At 36.0% G+C, this 18814-nt stretch overlaps 1 protein-coding gene across 8 annotated transcripts in view; it reads right to left on the bottom strand.

The window, feature by feature from the left end:
- The window catches only part of RBBP8 (RB binding protein 8, endonuclease), a 112095-nt gene that overhangs the window by 40653 nt on the left and 52628 nt on the right, over positions 1 to 18814 (bottom strand). For all 8 annotated transcript variants that reach the window (XM_047827420.1, XM_047827416.1, XM_047827418.1 and 5 more), the window contains 2 exons: positions 14039 to 14151; positions 6275 to 6341 (listed from right to left, as the gene is read on the bottom strand). In XM_047827420.1, coding sequence (XP_047683376.1) covers positions 6275 to 6341; positions 14039 to 14151 — 180 coding nt within the window. The remainder of the gene's footprint in view (positions 1 to 6274; positions 6342 to 14038; positions 14152 to 18814) is intronic.

Genomic DNA, 18814 nt, shown 5'->3' with positions numbered 1-18814 from the left:
AAGCAGCCGAAAGAGAAATCAAGGAATCTATCCCATTTAAAATTGCACCAAAACCCATAAAATATCTAGGAATAAACCTAACCAAAGAGGTAAAAGATCTGTACACTGAAAACTATAGAAAGGTTATGAAAGAAACTGAAGAAGACACAAAGAAATGGAAAAACATTCCATGCTCATGCATTGGAAGAATAAGTATTGTTAAAATGATGATACTACCCAAAGCAATCTATACATTCAATGCAATCTCTATCAAAGTAACACAAGCAGGGGCGCCTGGGTGGCTCAGTCATTTGGGCACCCGACTTCAGCTCAGGTCATAATCTCACAGTTCATGAGTTCCAGCTCCTCATCAGGCTCTGCAACTGCTGGTGTGGAGCCTGCTTGGGATTCTTGCTCTCTCTCCTTCTCGCTCTGCCCCTTCCCCACTTGTTCTCTCTCTCTCTCAAAATAAGCAAAATTTTAAAAATAATAATAAAATAAAATAAAATAAACACCAGCATTCTTCACAGAGCTAGAACAAACAATTCTAACACTTGTATGGAACCAGAGAAGACTCCAAATAGCCAAAGCAATATTGAAAAAGAAATCCAAAGCTGGAAGCATCACAATTCTGGGCTTCAAGCTATTTTACAAGGCTGTAATCATCAAGACAGTATGGTACTGGCAAGAAACAGACACACAGATCAATGCAACAGAATAGAGAACCCAGAAATGGACCCATAAATATATGGCCAACTAATCTTCAGCAAAGCAGGAACGAATAGCCAATGGAAAAAAGACAGTTTAGCAAATGGTGTTGGGAAAACTGGACAGTGACATGCAAAAGAATGAACCTGGACCACTTTCTTACACCATACACAAAAATAAACTCAAAACGGATGAAAGACCTACATATAAGACAGGGAACCATAAAAATCCTAGAGGAGAAAACAGGCAACAACCTCTTTGACCTCAGCTTCAGCAACTTCTCACTGGACATGTCTGAGAAAGGGAAGGGAAGGGAGGCAAGGGAAACATGTCTGGAGGCAAGGGAAACAAAAGCAAAAAAATGAACTGCTGTGACCTCATCAAAATAATAAACTTCTGCACAGTGAAGGAAACAATAAAACTAAAAAGGCAACTGACGGAATGGGAGAAGGTATTTGCAAATGACATATCAAATAAAGGGTTAGTATCCAAAATCTATAAAAACCTTATCAAACTCAACACCAAAAAACAAATAATCCAGTGAGGAAATGGGCAGAAGATGTAAACAGACGCTTTTCCAAAGAAGACATCCGGATGGCCAACTGACACATGAAAAGATGCTCACCATCACTCGTCATCAGGGAAATACAAATCAAAACCACAGTGAGATACCACCTCACACTTGTCAGAATGGCTCACAGCAACAACTCAGGCAACAACAGACGGCGAGGATGCAGAGAGAGAGGATCTCTTTTGCACTGCTGGTGGGAATGCAGACTGGTGCAGCCGCTCAAAAACAGTATGGAGGTTCCTCAAAAAATTAAAAACAGAACTTCGCTATGACCCAGCAATTGCACCACTAGGTATTTATCCAAGGCATACAGGTATGATGTTTTGAAGGGGCACATGCACCCCAATGTTTATAGCAGCGCTATCAACAATAGTGAAAGTATGGAAAGAGCCCAAACGTCCATCGATGGATGAATGGATAAAGAAGATGTGGTATATATACACAATGGAGTATCCTATGACCCAGCAATTACACTACTAGGTATTTATTCAAAGGATAGAAAAATGCTGAATTGAAAGGGCATATGCCCCCAATGTTTACATCTGCATTATCAACAATAGCCCAATTATGGAAAGAGCCCAAATGTCCATCAACTGACAAATGGATAAGGAAGATGTGGTGTGTGTGTGCACACACATACACACACAATGGAATATTACTTGGCAATCAAAGAGAATGAAATCTTGCCACTTGCAACAATGTCGATGAAACTGGAATATATTATGCTAAGCAAAGTAAGTCAGAGAAAGATAAGTATCATATGATTTCACTCATATGTGGAATTTAAGAAACGTAATAGACAAACATAGGGGAGGGAAGGAAAAATAAGATAAAAACTGAGAGAGAGGAAAGTCATAAGAGACTCTTAAATGCAGAGAGCAACTGAGGGTTGCTGGAGGGGTGTTGGGTGGGAAATGGACTAAATGGGTAATGGGCATTAAGGAAGGCACTTGCTGGGATGAGCACTGGTGTTGTACGTAAGTGATGAATCACCAAATTCTATTCCTAAAACCATTATTACACTATGTGTTAACTAACCTGGATTTAAATAAAATTAAAAAATTAAAATAAAATAAAACTAAGTTTATTTATGTGACAGAGAGAGAGAGAGAGAGAGAGAGAGAGAGAGAGCGTGCGAGCGTGCGCAAGCATGAGCAGAGGAGAAGCAGAGAGATTGGGAGAGAGAGGATCCCAAGCAGGCCCCGTGCTGTCAGCACAGAGCCCAATGCAGGGCTTGAACTCATAAACCATGAGATCATGACCTAAGCTGAAACCAAAAGTCGGTTAAGCATCCAACTCTTGATTTTGGTTCAGATCATGATTTCAAGGTTTGTGGGTCTGAGCCCTACAATGGACTCTGCATTGACAGTGCAGAGCCTGCTTGAGATTCTCTTTCTCTTTCCCTCTCTGCTCCTCCCCCACTCACATGTGCACACACACTCTCTCTCTCTCTCAAAATCAATAAATAAACTTAAAAAAAAAGGAAAGATTAAAAAAATTAAAAAATAGGGGCACCTGGGTGGCTCAGTCAGTTAAGCATACAACTTTAGCTCAGGTCATGATCTCACAATTTGTGGGTTCAAGCCCTGCATCGGGCTCTGTGCTGACAGCTTAGAGCCTGGAGCCTGCTTCAGACTCTGTGTCTCCTTCTCTCTTTGCCCCTCCCCTATTCGTGCTCTGTCTCTTGTCTCTATCAAAAATAAATAAACATTAAAAAAATTTTTTTAAATAAAAAAATAAAAAATAATAATAAAATGAAGGAGTAGGCTAAACCCTATTAGGTTTTCTTCAACAACCTAATATGAAGCCATGACTCTGAAGTCCTGTATGTTTATCAAAAACAACACGTCTACAATTAGATTGGGAAGACTTTGACTTAATGGTTCTAGTTGGCAGTAAACCCAATAAGGAACATCCAGGACTATTCACGTGTTTTGACCACATTAATTAATGTAATTAAAAAGACACAGAAAAATGGTGAGGGCAGTATTGCCCTATTGGTCATACAACACCTAGAATACTGAATTTTTTTTTTAATTTTTTAACTTTAATTTTTATTTTTATGTTTATTTTTGAGACAGAAAGAGACAGGGCATGAACGGGGGAGGGTCAGAGAGAGAGAGGGAGACACAGAATCTGAAGCAGGCTCCAGGCTCTGAGCTGTCAGCACAGAGCCCGACGCGGGGCTTGAACTCACAAACCGCAAGATCATGACCTGAGCCGAAGTCGGACGCTTAACCGAATGAGCCACCCAGGCGCCCCTAGCATACTGAATTCTTAATTAAGATATTGACAAACTAAAACATTAAAAAGAAATGGTACTTTGAAGTTGTGAAGTAATGACGCCTGAGTTAATGAACAGAGGATATTTACCTAAAGAAAAGACTCAGGAGGGCCCTGACAGTTCTCTTCATGAATGCAAAATAGAAGAGGGGGTAAAAGTTGTTCCAGATGCTCCCAGAAGGCAAAATTAGAATCAACAAATAACCTGTAAGTAGATTTATTTCTACACAAACTTAGAAAGAACTTTCTAAAACCTCACTAAAATTAAACAGGCTTGAGAGATTAAGCTTATGGTAGAGGTGTTCAAACGATGGCTATTTGTTAAAGAAGTTATATAAGGAATTCAATTTAGAAAAGTGTTGAATGAAATGAATGCTACAGTCCTTTAAGTGTATAGACTCCTTTGACCTTCACTGATTCAGCATATCCATTTCTCAAAACAAAAAGAACCATGACCTCAACATTTAAGTATTTGTTGTTGGTGACTGGTAGTGTTGAATATATGCATATATATATATGTATATACACACGCAATTAACTTTATAACAGCAATTTTTTCCTGACTAATTTCTTACTACAGTGTCACTAAATAACTGTCCTACCATATAAGATATCTGTAACATCAAAACCAGCTTAGGTGAGTCAGGTTTTACTTCATTTAACAAGCAGAATATAAGTCAAACATTTTTTCTAAAGTTCAGATGTATTTCAGGCACTAACAGCATAATGTTACAGTGGTTTAGGTAGTCAAAGAAAATACTTGCTATTTTTTAAACTGTCAAGCAAAAGTAAATTTGTTTAAGGACAGCAAGCTACTTTGAAAATAAGTTGACTAATGAGAACTATCTTAAATTTCAGAACTGAAAGACATACTAGATAATAACCCCCTTCACTGATCTGATTAAGCCATGTCCGAAATAAAACATGCATATCTTGAAGTTCATCTCTATGCTTAACCTTTACTATAATTTCAAACTTTAGCTTTTATTCTTCTAAGATGCCAGTGAGCTTCAACAGACAAATTTGTGACTTTCAGAACACTAAAAATAAATTAATTCTGAGTGAATCTGAATTTGTATTTCACGAGGTAAATGACATTATCTAATTTCAATTCACTTTATACACCTTGGTTTTGGAGGCATTCACTCTTTAATTCTGTATTAACCTCTATATGTTCATTATCTTGTTTATCTTTGGTATTCATAAATATCAAGGCTGAGGTGTTCAAAATACCATAAGCTACCTGTAAATCACTTCACAGAGCATTAATTAAGTCAACCACCACTTATCTGAAATCTTTGGAACCAGATGTGATTTGGAATTCAGATTTTTTTTATCATGAAGGGTAATACAGAGCATATACAGCTTATTACATAATACCTCCAGTGGCACCTGAGGCATCATTCTGTAGTCAAACACACTGATATTTTCATAGCAAAGCATAGGAATGTTCACATGAAGTGGGATAAATAAGGACTCTAAATAGCATTCTGTGGATTAAGGTGAGGTTAAATTGTGAATAACATCCAAAAAAAAAACTTTTGAATTTTAGAATTTGAGTTTTAGAATCATGTATAAAAGATTGTGGATGTGTGTTCTAGCCTCAACATGCATCATGAGTAAAACTGGAAAGTGTTGACATTTTCATACATACATGTTTAATAATCTCAGTCTAATCCTATAGCCTTCTTTCCTCATCTATTATCTCCCCTCAAAATTCCCTTTGCTACCAATATTTGTGAACTGATTAACATTGGAGGAATATCAAAATCCTACTGAATATCCATTACTTAAAAGTATACGGATAAGAATGTTAATTCCACCTGTGAGATGTGTTTATACATAAGACAATAACTATTCTAAGCAAATTAATACGTTATACCTGCATAGTTTACCAGTTTTTAGAGATGCCCACTCAAATACAATAGAAGATCTAAGAGCCCTATAAAAACCATTAAGACTATCCTGAATCCTAACTCTTAAAATATTTCACAAGTTTTATATAGATGGGAACTAAGAACTGGCCATATCTCAACCCTGTGACAGTCAGACCATACTCAGAAAAAGATTCTTTTTAAAGATACTGTTGAATAATGGAAAGAACAGTGAGTGGCCTTTAAGTCAAAAGATAGGAGTCTGAGTGATAGGCTTAGTGAGACCATAGCAAGTTATTTGACTTTTGTGAACTTCAGTTTCCCTCTCTATAAAGCAGAAATAATAAAACTACCTTAAAGAATCATAGTGAGGATTATTAGATATAAAAAACATGAAACACAGAATAAAAATTATTATTTTTATTCTTTAAGAGAAATGGGGGGAGAGGAGCAGAAAAAGGAAGAAGTTCTCCAGGCCCGAGAAATGTGTAAGAGGAAATAATTTATTCAGATTGCTTTTATGAAGCTTTTGGGTCAGGGCTTTGAAAAGGAAACAAATATTTATTTAAAATATAAATATTTCAAATAATTATAAAAATTAAAATGCTTTAAATTAAAACATTCTGATACTTTCTTTATATATACACTAACCTAAGAGATGCATACACTCTTCATATATACTCCCAAAACACAAATGAAAAGTGATTTTCTTCATATTATTGCAGAAAACTTTATAACTTTTTAAAATGAAATCTGCAACTCTTAATGCCTTTACAGTTTGTATAGCTAAGTATAATAAAGGAAGAAAAGTTGAGGGAAAATATTCAATTTGCTGCTGCAATTAAGGAAAAATACTTACTCAATTTTCTGTTGCAGCTGTTCAGAAAGCTTTTTATTTTCTTCCTGGAGAGTATTCTTTTCATTCACTTAAACATAACATGAAAAAGAAGCACACATTATAGCTATATTAACATGTATGTCAGGCTTTTTCAACAGTACCAGTAATTATGGAGAATTAGGATTTCTAATTCCAAGTCATGATGTTAGAGTTAACATTATTGTGCAAGATTATTGTTACTAGTCAGTGATTACTACATCTCATATTGTGCCAGTTCCATGTAACTGATTAACTGATAATTTTATTTTATGCTTGTGGGCAGAAAAGAAAAAGTACTTCATGTACTGGGGAATATAGGTTAATTATTCATACTAAGGTCAAGAGAGCATTCCATCTATTACTCAGTCTTACTAATTTCAAACACCATTTTAGTAAAGGACATTTATCTTGAAATAAATCTGATAACTAAAGTAAACCAACACTGAATAGCAGTGTAATTTTATAGCATAAGCAAATTTTCTTCCTTAGTTAATTATGGTATCAGTAATTTAAATATATCCATTGAAATAGTATTTGTTTCAATCTACCCTGGCTAAATTTTCTTGTCCATGTTTATTGAATTTAGAAAGCAGAAATTCAATTTTAGACTATAATTTCTATTGTAGTCAGCACAAAATTTTTTATAAACCCTTGTGTGATGTCACTGCTTAAGCGTGTACTGCACTAGGAGGAATTTCTAGATCACAGTAAATAGAACTAATCTCTACAAAACAAAGCTAATCATATTCCAAAAATTTGGAGATACGAACAGTAATTTAAACATTAAGTGCAGTCCAATGAGAGACCGGATATTACATAAACATGTTCTATACAACTGAAAGTGAGAAAGGCATTACAGAAGTACAGATAAAGCACTAAGAGAAATTCCAAGGAGAAAAAGGTTACTTTGGGCTCTTGAGTAGATGAGGAAGGGATTCATCAAGGAGAGGACAACTGAGCTGGACAGAGTGTTCTATGCAAAGAATTAATGGAACAAAGTTAGACAGTAAGAATGGGTATAATAAACGGTAGGAAACCTTCAAAAACAGGTTAAGAAATCCGAACTTCATTTAATATTTTTCTGAGTTTATTTATTTTGAGAGAGACAGAGACAGTGTTAGTGGGGAGGGGCAGAGAGAGAGGGAGACAGAGAATTCCAAGCAGTCTCTGCACTGTCAGCACACAGTCTGATGCGGGGCTTGAACTCACAAAACCATGAGATCATGACCTGAGCTGAAACCAAGAGTTGGACACTTAAACAACTGGGTCACCCAGGCACCTCTGAACTTCATTTTAAAAGATTACCAGGTGTCATTTTTCATACATGAATGATGGGAAGACTGATTTGTTAGTATGTACAGCACATACCAAAGCAAGGAAAAAAATGAAGTAAGAAATGAGTATCTGGACTAGAAATAGGAAGTGAGGACAGGTAGAAGAGATTTTACAGAGGCAGAATCAGTAGTTATTTGGCAACTCATCCTCTGTATGGTGAGAGTAGACAAAGATGGCCTTAAATTTCTAATTAAGATGGTTTACCTGACTCTCCCTCTCCAAATCCCAATGAAATGACAAAACAACTCTAAAAATAAGTCGACTCCAATACTGAAAAGCCAGAATGGGTGTCACTAGCAGATCAGAACTTTAAAAAAATTCATGAATGATTTAAAAATAGATAGCCTCAGACTGATGGTGAAATCCAACCAAAGAAAGGGCCTTAAAAAAAAAAAAAAGTGAGCTTTTTCAGTAGAACCTCATGTTTATTCCAGTCTAGGCAGCAAGGCCCAGAAGTTGCTGAATGAGCAAATAAAGGGTAACTGATAGTTGCCCTTAGGCTAAAGGGGGATTTCCACAACTTTTAACACTGGAGAGTCCATTGTCTCCTAAGACAAGGAGATCAGGGCAATGCTCTCAATTAACTTTTGGTAATCAGGAGAGAGAAGTACTCCCATACCTAGAAGACCAACTATTCGCATACCCCACAGAAAACCTCTCCAGTCTTGTTTCCTTCTCTCCCACCCTCTGCCATTGGAGTAGGGCTCCTGTAAATCAGAATCTGCATTTACTGTTAGCAAAGTAGGGATTCTTCCTCAAGCCAAGGAAATGAGACTGCATTTAACAAAATCACCAATTTAGAGACATCTATAATTATAGACAATCAAGAGTAAACAAACACATAAAAAAACTAACACAAAACAAAACAAAAAATCCAAAATTTTAAAAGAATTAAAAACCAGTCATGGGGCACTGGGATGGCTAAGTAGGTTGAGCGTCCAACTTTAGCTAAGATTGTGATCTGATAGTTTGTGAGTTCTAGCCCTGCATCAGGCTTGCTGCTGTCAGTGTGGAACCCACTTTGGATCCTCTGTCCCCCACTATCCCCCTTTCTCTCGGCCCCTTTCCTGCTCATGCTCTAAAACAAAACAAAACAAAAAAACAGTAATAAAAATTCTGGATAAGTAGTTTTAATATAAGAAACAAAAGATATCTGGTAACATCTTCAGATTTCAAAGGGTGATAGATAGGTTCATTAAAAACAAGCAACAGGCTGCCATGAAAGAAACAAAGGTCATAAAAGTTAAAAGCAAAATAAATGGGATGAAAGTAGAAAAAATGTGACCGAAGACAGAATTAATATCCATCTAAATGATTCTCCCAGAATTCAGCACAAGAGAATAAAATTACAAAATATTAAGAAAAATTAGGCAGCGTGGAAGACCCCAGCATCTTGCTAATCTGAGTTCCAGAAGAAGAAACAGAATGGAAAGGAACAAACATTAGAAATAAACAAACGAACAAACAAAACAGAAAAAAAAAAACTTCTTGGGCTAAGTGAACACTTTAGGGTGGGTAAGCGAATTAGATACACTGTTAGTGATCTTATCACAAAAACAAATAGATTGGGGCGCCTGGGTGAACACTTTAGGGTGGGTAAGCGAATTAGATATACTGTTAGTGATCTTATCACAAAAACAAATAGATCGGGGCGCCTGGTTGGCTCAGTCCGTTGAACATCCAACTTCAGCTTCAGGTCATGATCTTGCGGTTTGCGGGTTCAAGCCCCGAGTCGGGCTCTGTGCTGACAGCTCAGAGCCTGGAGCCTGCTTCGAGTTCTGTGTCTCCCTCTCTATCTCTGCCCCTCACCCACTCATGCTGTCTGTCTCTCTCTCAAAAATGAATAAACATTAAAAAAACAAACAATTAGGGGCGCCTGGGTGGCGCAGTCGGTTAAGCGTCCGACTTCAGCCAGGTCACGATCTCGCGGTCCGTGAGTTCGAGCCCCGCGTCGGGCTCTGGGCTGATGGCTCAGAGCCTGGAGCCTGTTTCCGATTCTGTGTCTCCCTCTCTCTCTGCCCCTCCCCCGTTCATGCTCTGTCTCTCTCTGTCCCAAAAATAAATAAACGTTGAAAAAAACAAAAAAAACAAAAAAAAACAAAAAAAACCAAACAATTAGATCCTGCACAAAAACGTAATTTTTATTAAACGCTGAACTCACAGGAAGAGAAATCCAAGGGACTCCCACATTACCTCCTTAATCATCAACAACAACAAAAAAACAAAACAAAACTGTGAGCTAAAACACAAGCAGTATAGGTAAGCAGATGTTGGTACCAGCACTGGTAGGGGGACTGAAACTGAGATTTCCAGTTTAAGCCCAAACTCCTTTCCTAGCATGGAACCAAAGTAACCCTCATTTACTTACCACTACAGTCAGCAGAAAGTAACTCATATATGGATTCCCAAGTATTTCAGATAATAGAATTATCTTACATAGTAATGAAATGTTAAAAGATTTAAATGGAATGCCTAAAACTAACACACTAGAAGTGATAACAAAAAATGAATAGGCAGACAAGACTGAAATAATTTGAGCATCAATGAGAATAATGAGTAAACTGAATGACACACACTGAATATATAAAATCCTATGTATTTATTTTACTCAAAAAAAAACCCCGAAAAACAAAAAGAGACTCCCCACTCTCATCAAAAATAAAATGAAACATCACACATACATAAACACACACACCCTATTTGTCACCATTGCTGGTAACTATTACACAAGATCTTACTCTGAAAACTGGCAATTAAAGGGAAAAAATTAAAGGGAAAAAATTAAATTAATAAAATTAAAATTAAGACCATGCCTTTCTAGTAGGAACTATATTACATTCCAAGCTAATCAGCAGTCCCAACTGATAAGGGTGAAATCTTATTTACAGAAAAATGCCAGCTAATGAATGTAGAAAGAATAACAGAAATGAAAATTTGGCATTTTATAATCTCTAATTAAATAACTAATTCAGGCAAGGCTCACCAATGGATGCTAAAACCATTTAAGAAAGACTGAGGAAGAATTGTATTTTTGCAAGACTTCATTGTATCAAACACCCACCCCCCTATTCAGATTATTTGGTGGTACAAGGAGAAAATATAACTCTATAATAAAGAAATGTAGTCATCACCTTAACCCAGTGATCAATCTTAGAATCCCTAAGAGTGGAATAACCTGGCAATATCTTACGCCTGATAAGATGCAATAAATATGAAGTGGACAGTTTTAGCTATGAAGTACTGCTCTCAAAAATGCTTAATATAAACCTAATCAAGCCTTCAGATCCAATATCTTCTTTATAGGAAATAAAGGAAAAGACAAAATGTTTTAAAAAAAATCCAAAAGGTGACAAAATTTTAAGAAAATGACCCTACTTCAAGAAACTAATATCATGAAAGAAAAAAATAGGAAAGGGAGCTATTCCAGATTAAATGGAATGTGTATGAGGGTTCTTTAGTATTGTCCCTACCTTTCTGCATTTTTTAAAACATTTCACTTAAAAAAAAAAAAAAAAGTGAGGGCGGTGCCTGGGTGGCTCATTGGGTTAGGTGTCCGACTTTAGCTCAGGTCATGATCTTGCAGTTCGTGAGTTTGAGCCCCACATCAGGCTCTGTGCTGACAGCTCAGATCCAGGAGCCTAGTTTGGATTCTGTGACTTCCTCTCTCTCTATCCCTCCCCTGCTCACACTCTGTCTTTGTCTCTCAAAAAATAAATAAATGTTAAAAAAAAAAATTAAAAAAAAAAAGAAGGGGTACCTGGCTGGCTCAGTTGGTGGAACATGCAACTCCTGATCTTGTGGTCATGAGTTTGAGCACCACATTGGACACAGAGCCTACTTAAAGAAAAAAAGACAACTAGGTAGACTTGAAAAAGAACCATTAAGGATAAAGAAATTGTGGTTTATATACACAATGGAGTACTAAGTGGCAATGAGAAAGAATGAAATATGGCCCTTTGTAGCAACATGGATGGAACTGGAGAGTGTTATGCTAAGTGAAATAAGCCATAGAGAGAAAGACAGATACCATATGGTTTCACTCTTATGTGGATCCTGAGAAACTTAACAGAAACCCATGGGGGAGGGGAAGGAAAAAAAAAAAGAGGTTAGAGTGGAAGAGAGCCAAAGCATAAGAGATTCTTAAAAAACTGAGAATAAACTGAGGGTTGATGGGGGGTGGGAGGGAGGGGAGGATGTGTGATGGGTATTGAGGAGGGCACCTTTTGGGATGAGCACTGGGTGTTGTATGGATACCAATTTGACAATAAACTTCATATATTGAAAAAAAATAATTAAAAAAAAAGAAAAAAGAAAAAGAACCATTAAATAGAATTTTTAGGAATGAAAAATTTGGTTACTGAAATAAAACAACTCAACACAAGAGAACTACTGAAGTCCTTAGTATAATGAACAAGAGAGCTGAAGAAATCACTCAGAATGTAGCAGAGAGAACTAAGAAGATGAAAAACAGGAAAGGGATATCAAACAATACAAAGGACAGAATGATGAGGTCTCATCAGAATACCCAAACAGAGAATGGAGAAGACACAATATTTGAAAAGCTATTTCCAGATATAATTAAAGATGTGGTTCCAAAAGGGTGCCTGGCTGGCTCATTTGGTAGAACATGCAACTCTTGATCTTGGGTCATGAGTTCGAGCTGCACAATGGATGGTAGAGATTACTTCAAAATAAAATCTCAAAAAAAAAATGTGGTTCCACAGATTTTATAATATATACTAAACAGAATTTTTTTGAAAAAAAAAAAAAAACAAAAACCTGGTTAAAATTATACTAATATTATAGAACACCAAAAAAGAAGGAAAAAAAATCATAGCAGCCAGAGAAAAATGATTGTTACCCTGCAAAATAGGCTTACAAAAGTAAATGTAAAATAAAAACATTTTTGGATAAAACTGAGAATTTAGAACCAGCCAATACCCTCGAAAGGATGTATCTCAGATAGGATAATAATCCCAGAAGGAAATGGAGGTGCAAAAAGCAATAATAAGCAAAGAAACTGATAAACAGGTAGTTGAGTCTTTTAAAACTGTCTTAGTAATTTTTAGAAAAGTTTCTAACTGGGGCACCTGGGTGGCTCAGTTAGTTAAGCATCCAGCTTCAGCTCAGGTCATGACCTCACAGTTCATGGATTCGAGCCCCACGTTGGGCTCTGTGCTGACAGCTCAGAGCCTGGAGCCCATTTCAGATTCTGTGTCTCCCTCTTTGTCCCTCCCCCACTCACGCTCTCTCTCAAAAATAAACAAACATTAAAAAAAAAAGTTTCTAACTTATAGGCTAAAAAAAAGGAAATGAATGCTAGGCATAAGCAGCATGTAAGTGGAAAAGGAGGTGAGCAGAGTTAAGGTGTTTTAAGGTCTGTACATTGTTCAGAAGATGGTCAAGACATTAACTTTACATTTTAGGAATGCATGATAAACTTTCAAGGTTGTGGGTTGCCTGGTTGACTCAGTCAGTAGAGCATATGTCTTTCTCTTGGGGTTCTAAGCTTGAGCCCCATGCTGGGCATAGACAGTACTTAAAAATAAAATAAAAATAAATAGAAATAAAAAAATAAAAAAGAGAGGAGGGGACAAAACAGGGGAAGAGACACAGAAAGATAAACCTGGACCTGGAAAAATACATTATCAGATTGTTAATAATAGTTACCCCCAGGAACAGAATAAAACTATGTTCTTTCTCTTTTTGAAACAATGAGGAAATATTCATTTATTCTTGCTTGAGTAACCAGAGGATAGCAATATAATTAATAGAAAGAAAATAGTCAGAAGATAGAAAAGAAGATAAATTAATTAGATTTTGTGCTCATTGTGAGCTGTTCATTGTGAGCTGTTTACAGAGAATCAAGGTAAAGGTCACTAAGAGAGTATATGAATAGTTAGAAGTGAATAAGGTTAAGAGATAATGGAAGAGAAGACATTTAAGAGAAGGCTAAAAATGTAAGGAAACCCCACATTAAATGTGTAAGGAGACTAAACTGAAAATGATATATTTGTACTAATATGTCATGAAAACCACAGAAAGTGTACACTTTTGCAGAACACTAAATTGCATTTTTGAATTTGACTTTACTAAATAGCCAAATGACATGAAATAAAGATAAAACTAAAGAAGCAAATGTAGACATGAGCAAAGGAAATTTCTTCTTATCTTATTGTTGGTGAGACTTGAGGGCCAATGTGCACAGTATTTATACTACTTTTTGTACTCTATTTCTTACTAAAATAAGTATGAAATTAAATCTACAGAAAGGGAATAAAGGACATTTGCACTTTTGCCTACACGAGGAAAGATGTATGTAAACCATCCATTTGATTGCAACCAATTTAATAATAGGTTTTAACAACAGTACATTATGCTTTAAATACTTAATGAAGAAAGGAAACTCACTAAGCTCTGTGATAAGTTTAAGATTCTGCTGCCGGATATTTTCAAACTCTTGCTGTTTTTTCCGCATATGCTCTTCAGTTACTGCACAGCGATCACATAATCCTGCTCTTAATCTAGGAAACAAAAACAAAATATTTTTAGAGAACTTAAATGTTCTCACCAAAATATATGTAAGATGATGGCTATGTTAATTAACCAGACGATGGGAATTATTTCACAATGTATATGTTTACCAATTACCATTATGTACACTTTATTTTACAATTTTGTCAATTGTATCTCCATAAAGCTGAAATTCAATTTTTTTCAAATACTAAAATATATTTTCTTATATTTGAACTCCAAGACTTTTATACTTTATAAGATGTAAATAACTGACTTGGCGAATATGGAGAAAATTAATAGTTCAATGATGTATTATACCTTTAACACGTTCTCAAATAGGTTGAAATCATGCCACAACATCACTTTCTACAAGACTGCAATTCCGAGTGGAATTCTGTAAATTCTGCCAATTTTAAACTCTATCCAAAGTAACTTATTTATTGAAGAATCCGACCTTGTTTTAATATACTATAGTCAGAATATGAACTTTAGTCCAGTACCAAGGGGCTGAATTATATTTTAAGCAAGCTTGCCTCTGTATTGCTCGGCATAGGATATGACACATGAGTGATCAACAACTTTTTTAGTTGAATGAATACGAAAGGTCAAAGAGTACCAAGTTAAAAAAAGGTACTCCATACTTTGCTCTTGTCAGCATTTAAAAAAACCCAACGTCAGAAAAATTCACAATTTACTATTATGCAAAAAGAGGTTTTAAAAAAAGTTTTCACTATTTGTCAGTGAAGAAAGGGTGTCCTAATCACAGAAAAGTCTAGTAGACAGCACTGACCTAGAACCAACTTGATATACACTACAGAATTCCCAGAAGCTTAAAAAAAAAAAAAAGGGTACCCAGAATAAGTAATTTAACGTATTTCAAGAAATCATGGTGCTTGGGTGGCTCAGTCAGTTAAGCATCCAACTCTTGATTTTGGCTCAGGTCACGATCTCACGGTTCGTGGGTTTAAGCCCTGCATTGGATTCTGTGCTGACAGTGCAGAGTCTGCTTAGGTTCCTCTCTTTCCCTCTCTGTGTCCCTCCCCAACTCACACTCTATCTCAAAATAAATAAACTTAAAAAATATTAAGTATTTCAAGAAATCATCATATCAACATATTCTCTTCTGTATTCTGAGTACTCAAGTGATTCCCCCTTCCATTCCTAGGAGAATATTGGAGATTTACCCTCTAGAGGGTCTAAAACAGACACAGATACAGGTTTGGGAAACACAAGATGTAAGTAAGGGTAGGAGTACAACAGTGAAATAAATGTATATTCATGCCAAATTCTTAGACTTTAGCCTAGGCCCTCATCATCTACTTGGCTTCCAGGACTTTAGTAGGCAGCCCTATTACACATTCCAGAAAGCAGAATAAATAAAGGAGCCTCCTCTAGGAAATCAGACCTAAAGATACCGCCATTTGGGGATTATCAGTGAAAAAGACCAGGCAGATCAACCTGCAGTGAAGCTCAGAGACCACAATTCCACTCACAGCTTCTACTCAACTTTTATCCATTTCTCTTAAATATATCAATAGACATCTCAGAAAAGCTTATAAAGTGAAAGATACTAGAGCAAGACACTAAAAAATATATATATATATACACATATATACACATATACATATATGTATAAATAAATAAATAAATAAATAAATAAATAAATAATGTTGGAGAAGAAAAAAAACACTACCATCACCAAACTGTAAAGAATACTCTCAGGAGAAATAAAGAAGATATCAAACCATAAATGAAAACAGGATTGCCATAAAAGGAAATATTCTGAGAACAACAACAACAAAAATCTTGGAAATTAAAAATATAACAGCAGGGCAGGGAAACCCCATGTGGCTGAGTCAGTGGAGCACACAACTCTTGATCTCGGGGTTTTGAGTTCAAGCCCCACGTTGGGTATAGAGATTCCTCAAAAATAAAATCTTAAAAAAAAAAAAAGCCAGCAGGAAAAAAACCAAGCTCAATAGAAGGTAAGAAAATAGAGTTGAGAAAATCTCCTCAAAAAGTGAAGAGCAAATAGAAAAGATTAAAAAACTAGAGAATTATTTTAAAAGGTTTATCCTTTCAATAATAAGAGTTCTAGAAAAAGCAAGTTTTGGGGTGGCAGCAAGGGGCAGAAAAGGAGGAACAAAAAAGACATGAGACCTACAGAAAGCAAAATGGCCTAAATCCAACTATATCAATAATTACATTGTTAATTGATAAAACACTCTGATCTAGAGAGAGATCTTATAACTAACTCTGATCTAAAGGCAGATCTAACTGTCAGGACAAAAAAATTAAGATTCAATATGCTACCTACAATAGACAAATTTTAGATTCCAAGATACGTATAGGCTGAAGGCAAAGAATGGAAAAAGACCATGCAAACAAAAACCAAAATAAAGCTGGAGCATCTATGATAAGATCAGACTATAAAATAGACTGTAAGACAGGAAGTGTTACTAGTACAGTGAATTTTATAATAAAAGGGTCAATTCACTACAAAAATAAAACAATTATACACATATATGCATCTAACACTAGTGACCCAAAATACAGAGACCAAAAACTGAGAACTGAAGGGAAAAACAAATTCAACAGCAACAGCTATAGACGTCCACTCTCAATAAGGGATAGATGAAGTGAGACAAGAAATCAGCATTGATACAGCAGGCCTGAACAAACCAACAACCACCCAGACCTGACTGACCTCTGCATAACATGCCACCAACAACTGCAGAATGCACAGTTGGAACATTTGCCAGGACAGACCTCTTCCTAGGTCACAAAACAAGTCTCAGTAAGTTTAAAAGCACTGAAATCATAAAAAGCATGTTCTCTCACCGCAATGGAATCAAATTAGAAATCAAAAACAGAAGGAAATTTGGAAAATCTGTGAATCTTAAGCAATGAACTCCTAAATAAAGAACGAGTTCAAGAAGAATCACAAGGGAAATTATAAAATGGGCCATAGCACACATGTATATAAAAGCAATGTTCAATAAATAAATAGTTACTGAATACTAAACAGTGATTATCAAAATAACCTCAGCAGTAGGGCTAGAGAATAAAATAGAAGAAATTCTCCAGAACATAAGGAAAAAAAATATGTAACAGAAATCAGAGAAAAGATTATAAAGAATCAGTTTATGACCAGGAAGTACTCCAGAAATAGAGAACATATAAAAATGGAGAGAGGAAATAACAGAAAAGAATTGCCAGACCTTAAGAGATACTAGTCTTTAGACTGAGTGTCCAACAGGTTAAAGGAAACACATACAAACACACACACACCCATCACAAAATTTCAGAACAACAATAAAAAGATCTTAAATTCCAGGAAGGAAAAAATATCTATTACCTATAAAGGAATAACATTAGAATGGTATCAGTCTTATCAACATCGGATGCTAACAGATAATGAGAAAATGTCTTTTTTTTAAAAAAAAAATTTTTTTTTTAACATTTATTTATTTTTGAGACAGACAGAGAGAGAGCCTGAACAGGGGAGGGTCAGAGAAAGAGGGAGACACAGAATCCGAAACAGGCTCCAGGCTCTGAGCTGTCAGCACAGAGCCCGACGCGGGGCTCGAACCTACGGACCGCGAGATCATGACCTGAGCCGAAGTCGGACGCTTAACCGACTGAGCCACCCAGGCGCCCCTGAGAAAATGTCTTTAAAATTTGGAGCAAAAACTATTTCGAACCTAGAATTTTATATCCATTCAAAATATCATCTAAATCAACAGTAAAATGACATTTTTAGACATGCAAGGACTCTTTGAAAATTTACTTCCTGTGCACTTGTGGACTAACATGAGTTGAAAGAAATAATCGAATTAATGTAGGGAGATCCAGTGAAGAGAAATTCCAGAATGGCAGCTATAGAAAAACCTAGAAAGTAAATGGTCCAAATTGGTACAGGAAGGTTTTTAGCCCAAGAAATATACCTCCAAGAATAAGAAAAAAGAAGACGATAGTCAATAAATAGAATGACACATTACATAGTATTAATGGCATAGTAAGGAAAACATGTCTCTTATCTCAGTATGAAAAAAAGTAGTTAGAACTTCTGGGAAAAACCAGCAAACACATAGAAGTATGTCCTTGTCATAATATAATTATGGGCTGATTTGACCAACTGATTTGAAACAGAGTAGGAAAGACTCTATGTGGCCTGGACAGGAGAAACAGTCTACTGGGGCACCTGGTGGTTCAGTCAGTTAAGTGCCCAACTCTTGACTTTGGCTCAGGTCATGATCTTATGGTTCCTGGGTTCACGCCCTGTGTTGGGCTCCATGCTGACAGCGGAATGCCTGCTTGGGATTCTCTCTCCCTCTCTCTTTGCCCCTCCCTCGCTCTCTCTCAAAATAAATAAATAAACTTAAAAAAAAAAAAGTCTCCTGGAGTGGCACAGAGGTCATGACATCAGATCTGCAGAGAAGGAAAGGCTATCTTGCCTAAGCAGAGAATACTTAGAGTCAATAAATAAATAGTTTACTATCCTCCAGCAATACAGTGGTGAGCTCAGGGAGACTATTCAGACATTTTTCTAAAATATACTCCTGTAAAGACATATTTTTATAAAAATGTATGTATTAAGGTTTAAGATAAAATAGAAGAACTAAAATATAACTATTCAAAAATATGTGAGGGAGAAGAGCCTGGGTGGCT

The sequence above is a fragment of the Prionailurus viverrinus genome, chromosome D3, assembly GCF_022837055.1.
Source record: "Prionailurus viverrinus isolate Anna chromosome D3, UM_Priviv_1.0, whole genome shotgun sequence".
NCBI classification, from domain to species: domain Eukaryota; kingdom Metazoa; phylum Chordata; class Mammalia; order Carnivora; family Felidae; genus Prionailurus; species Prionailurus viverrinus.
This window is presented reverse-complemented; position numbering and strand designations above follow the sequence as displayed.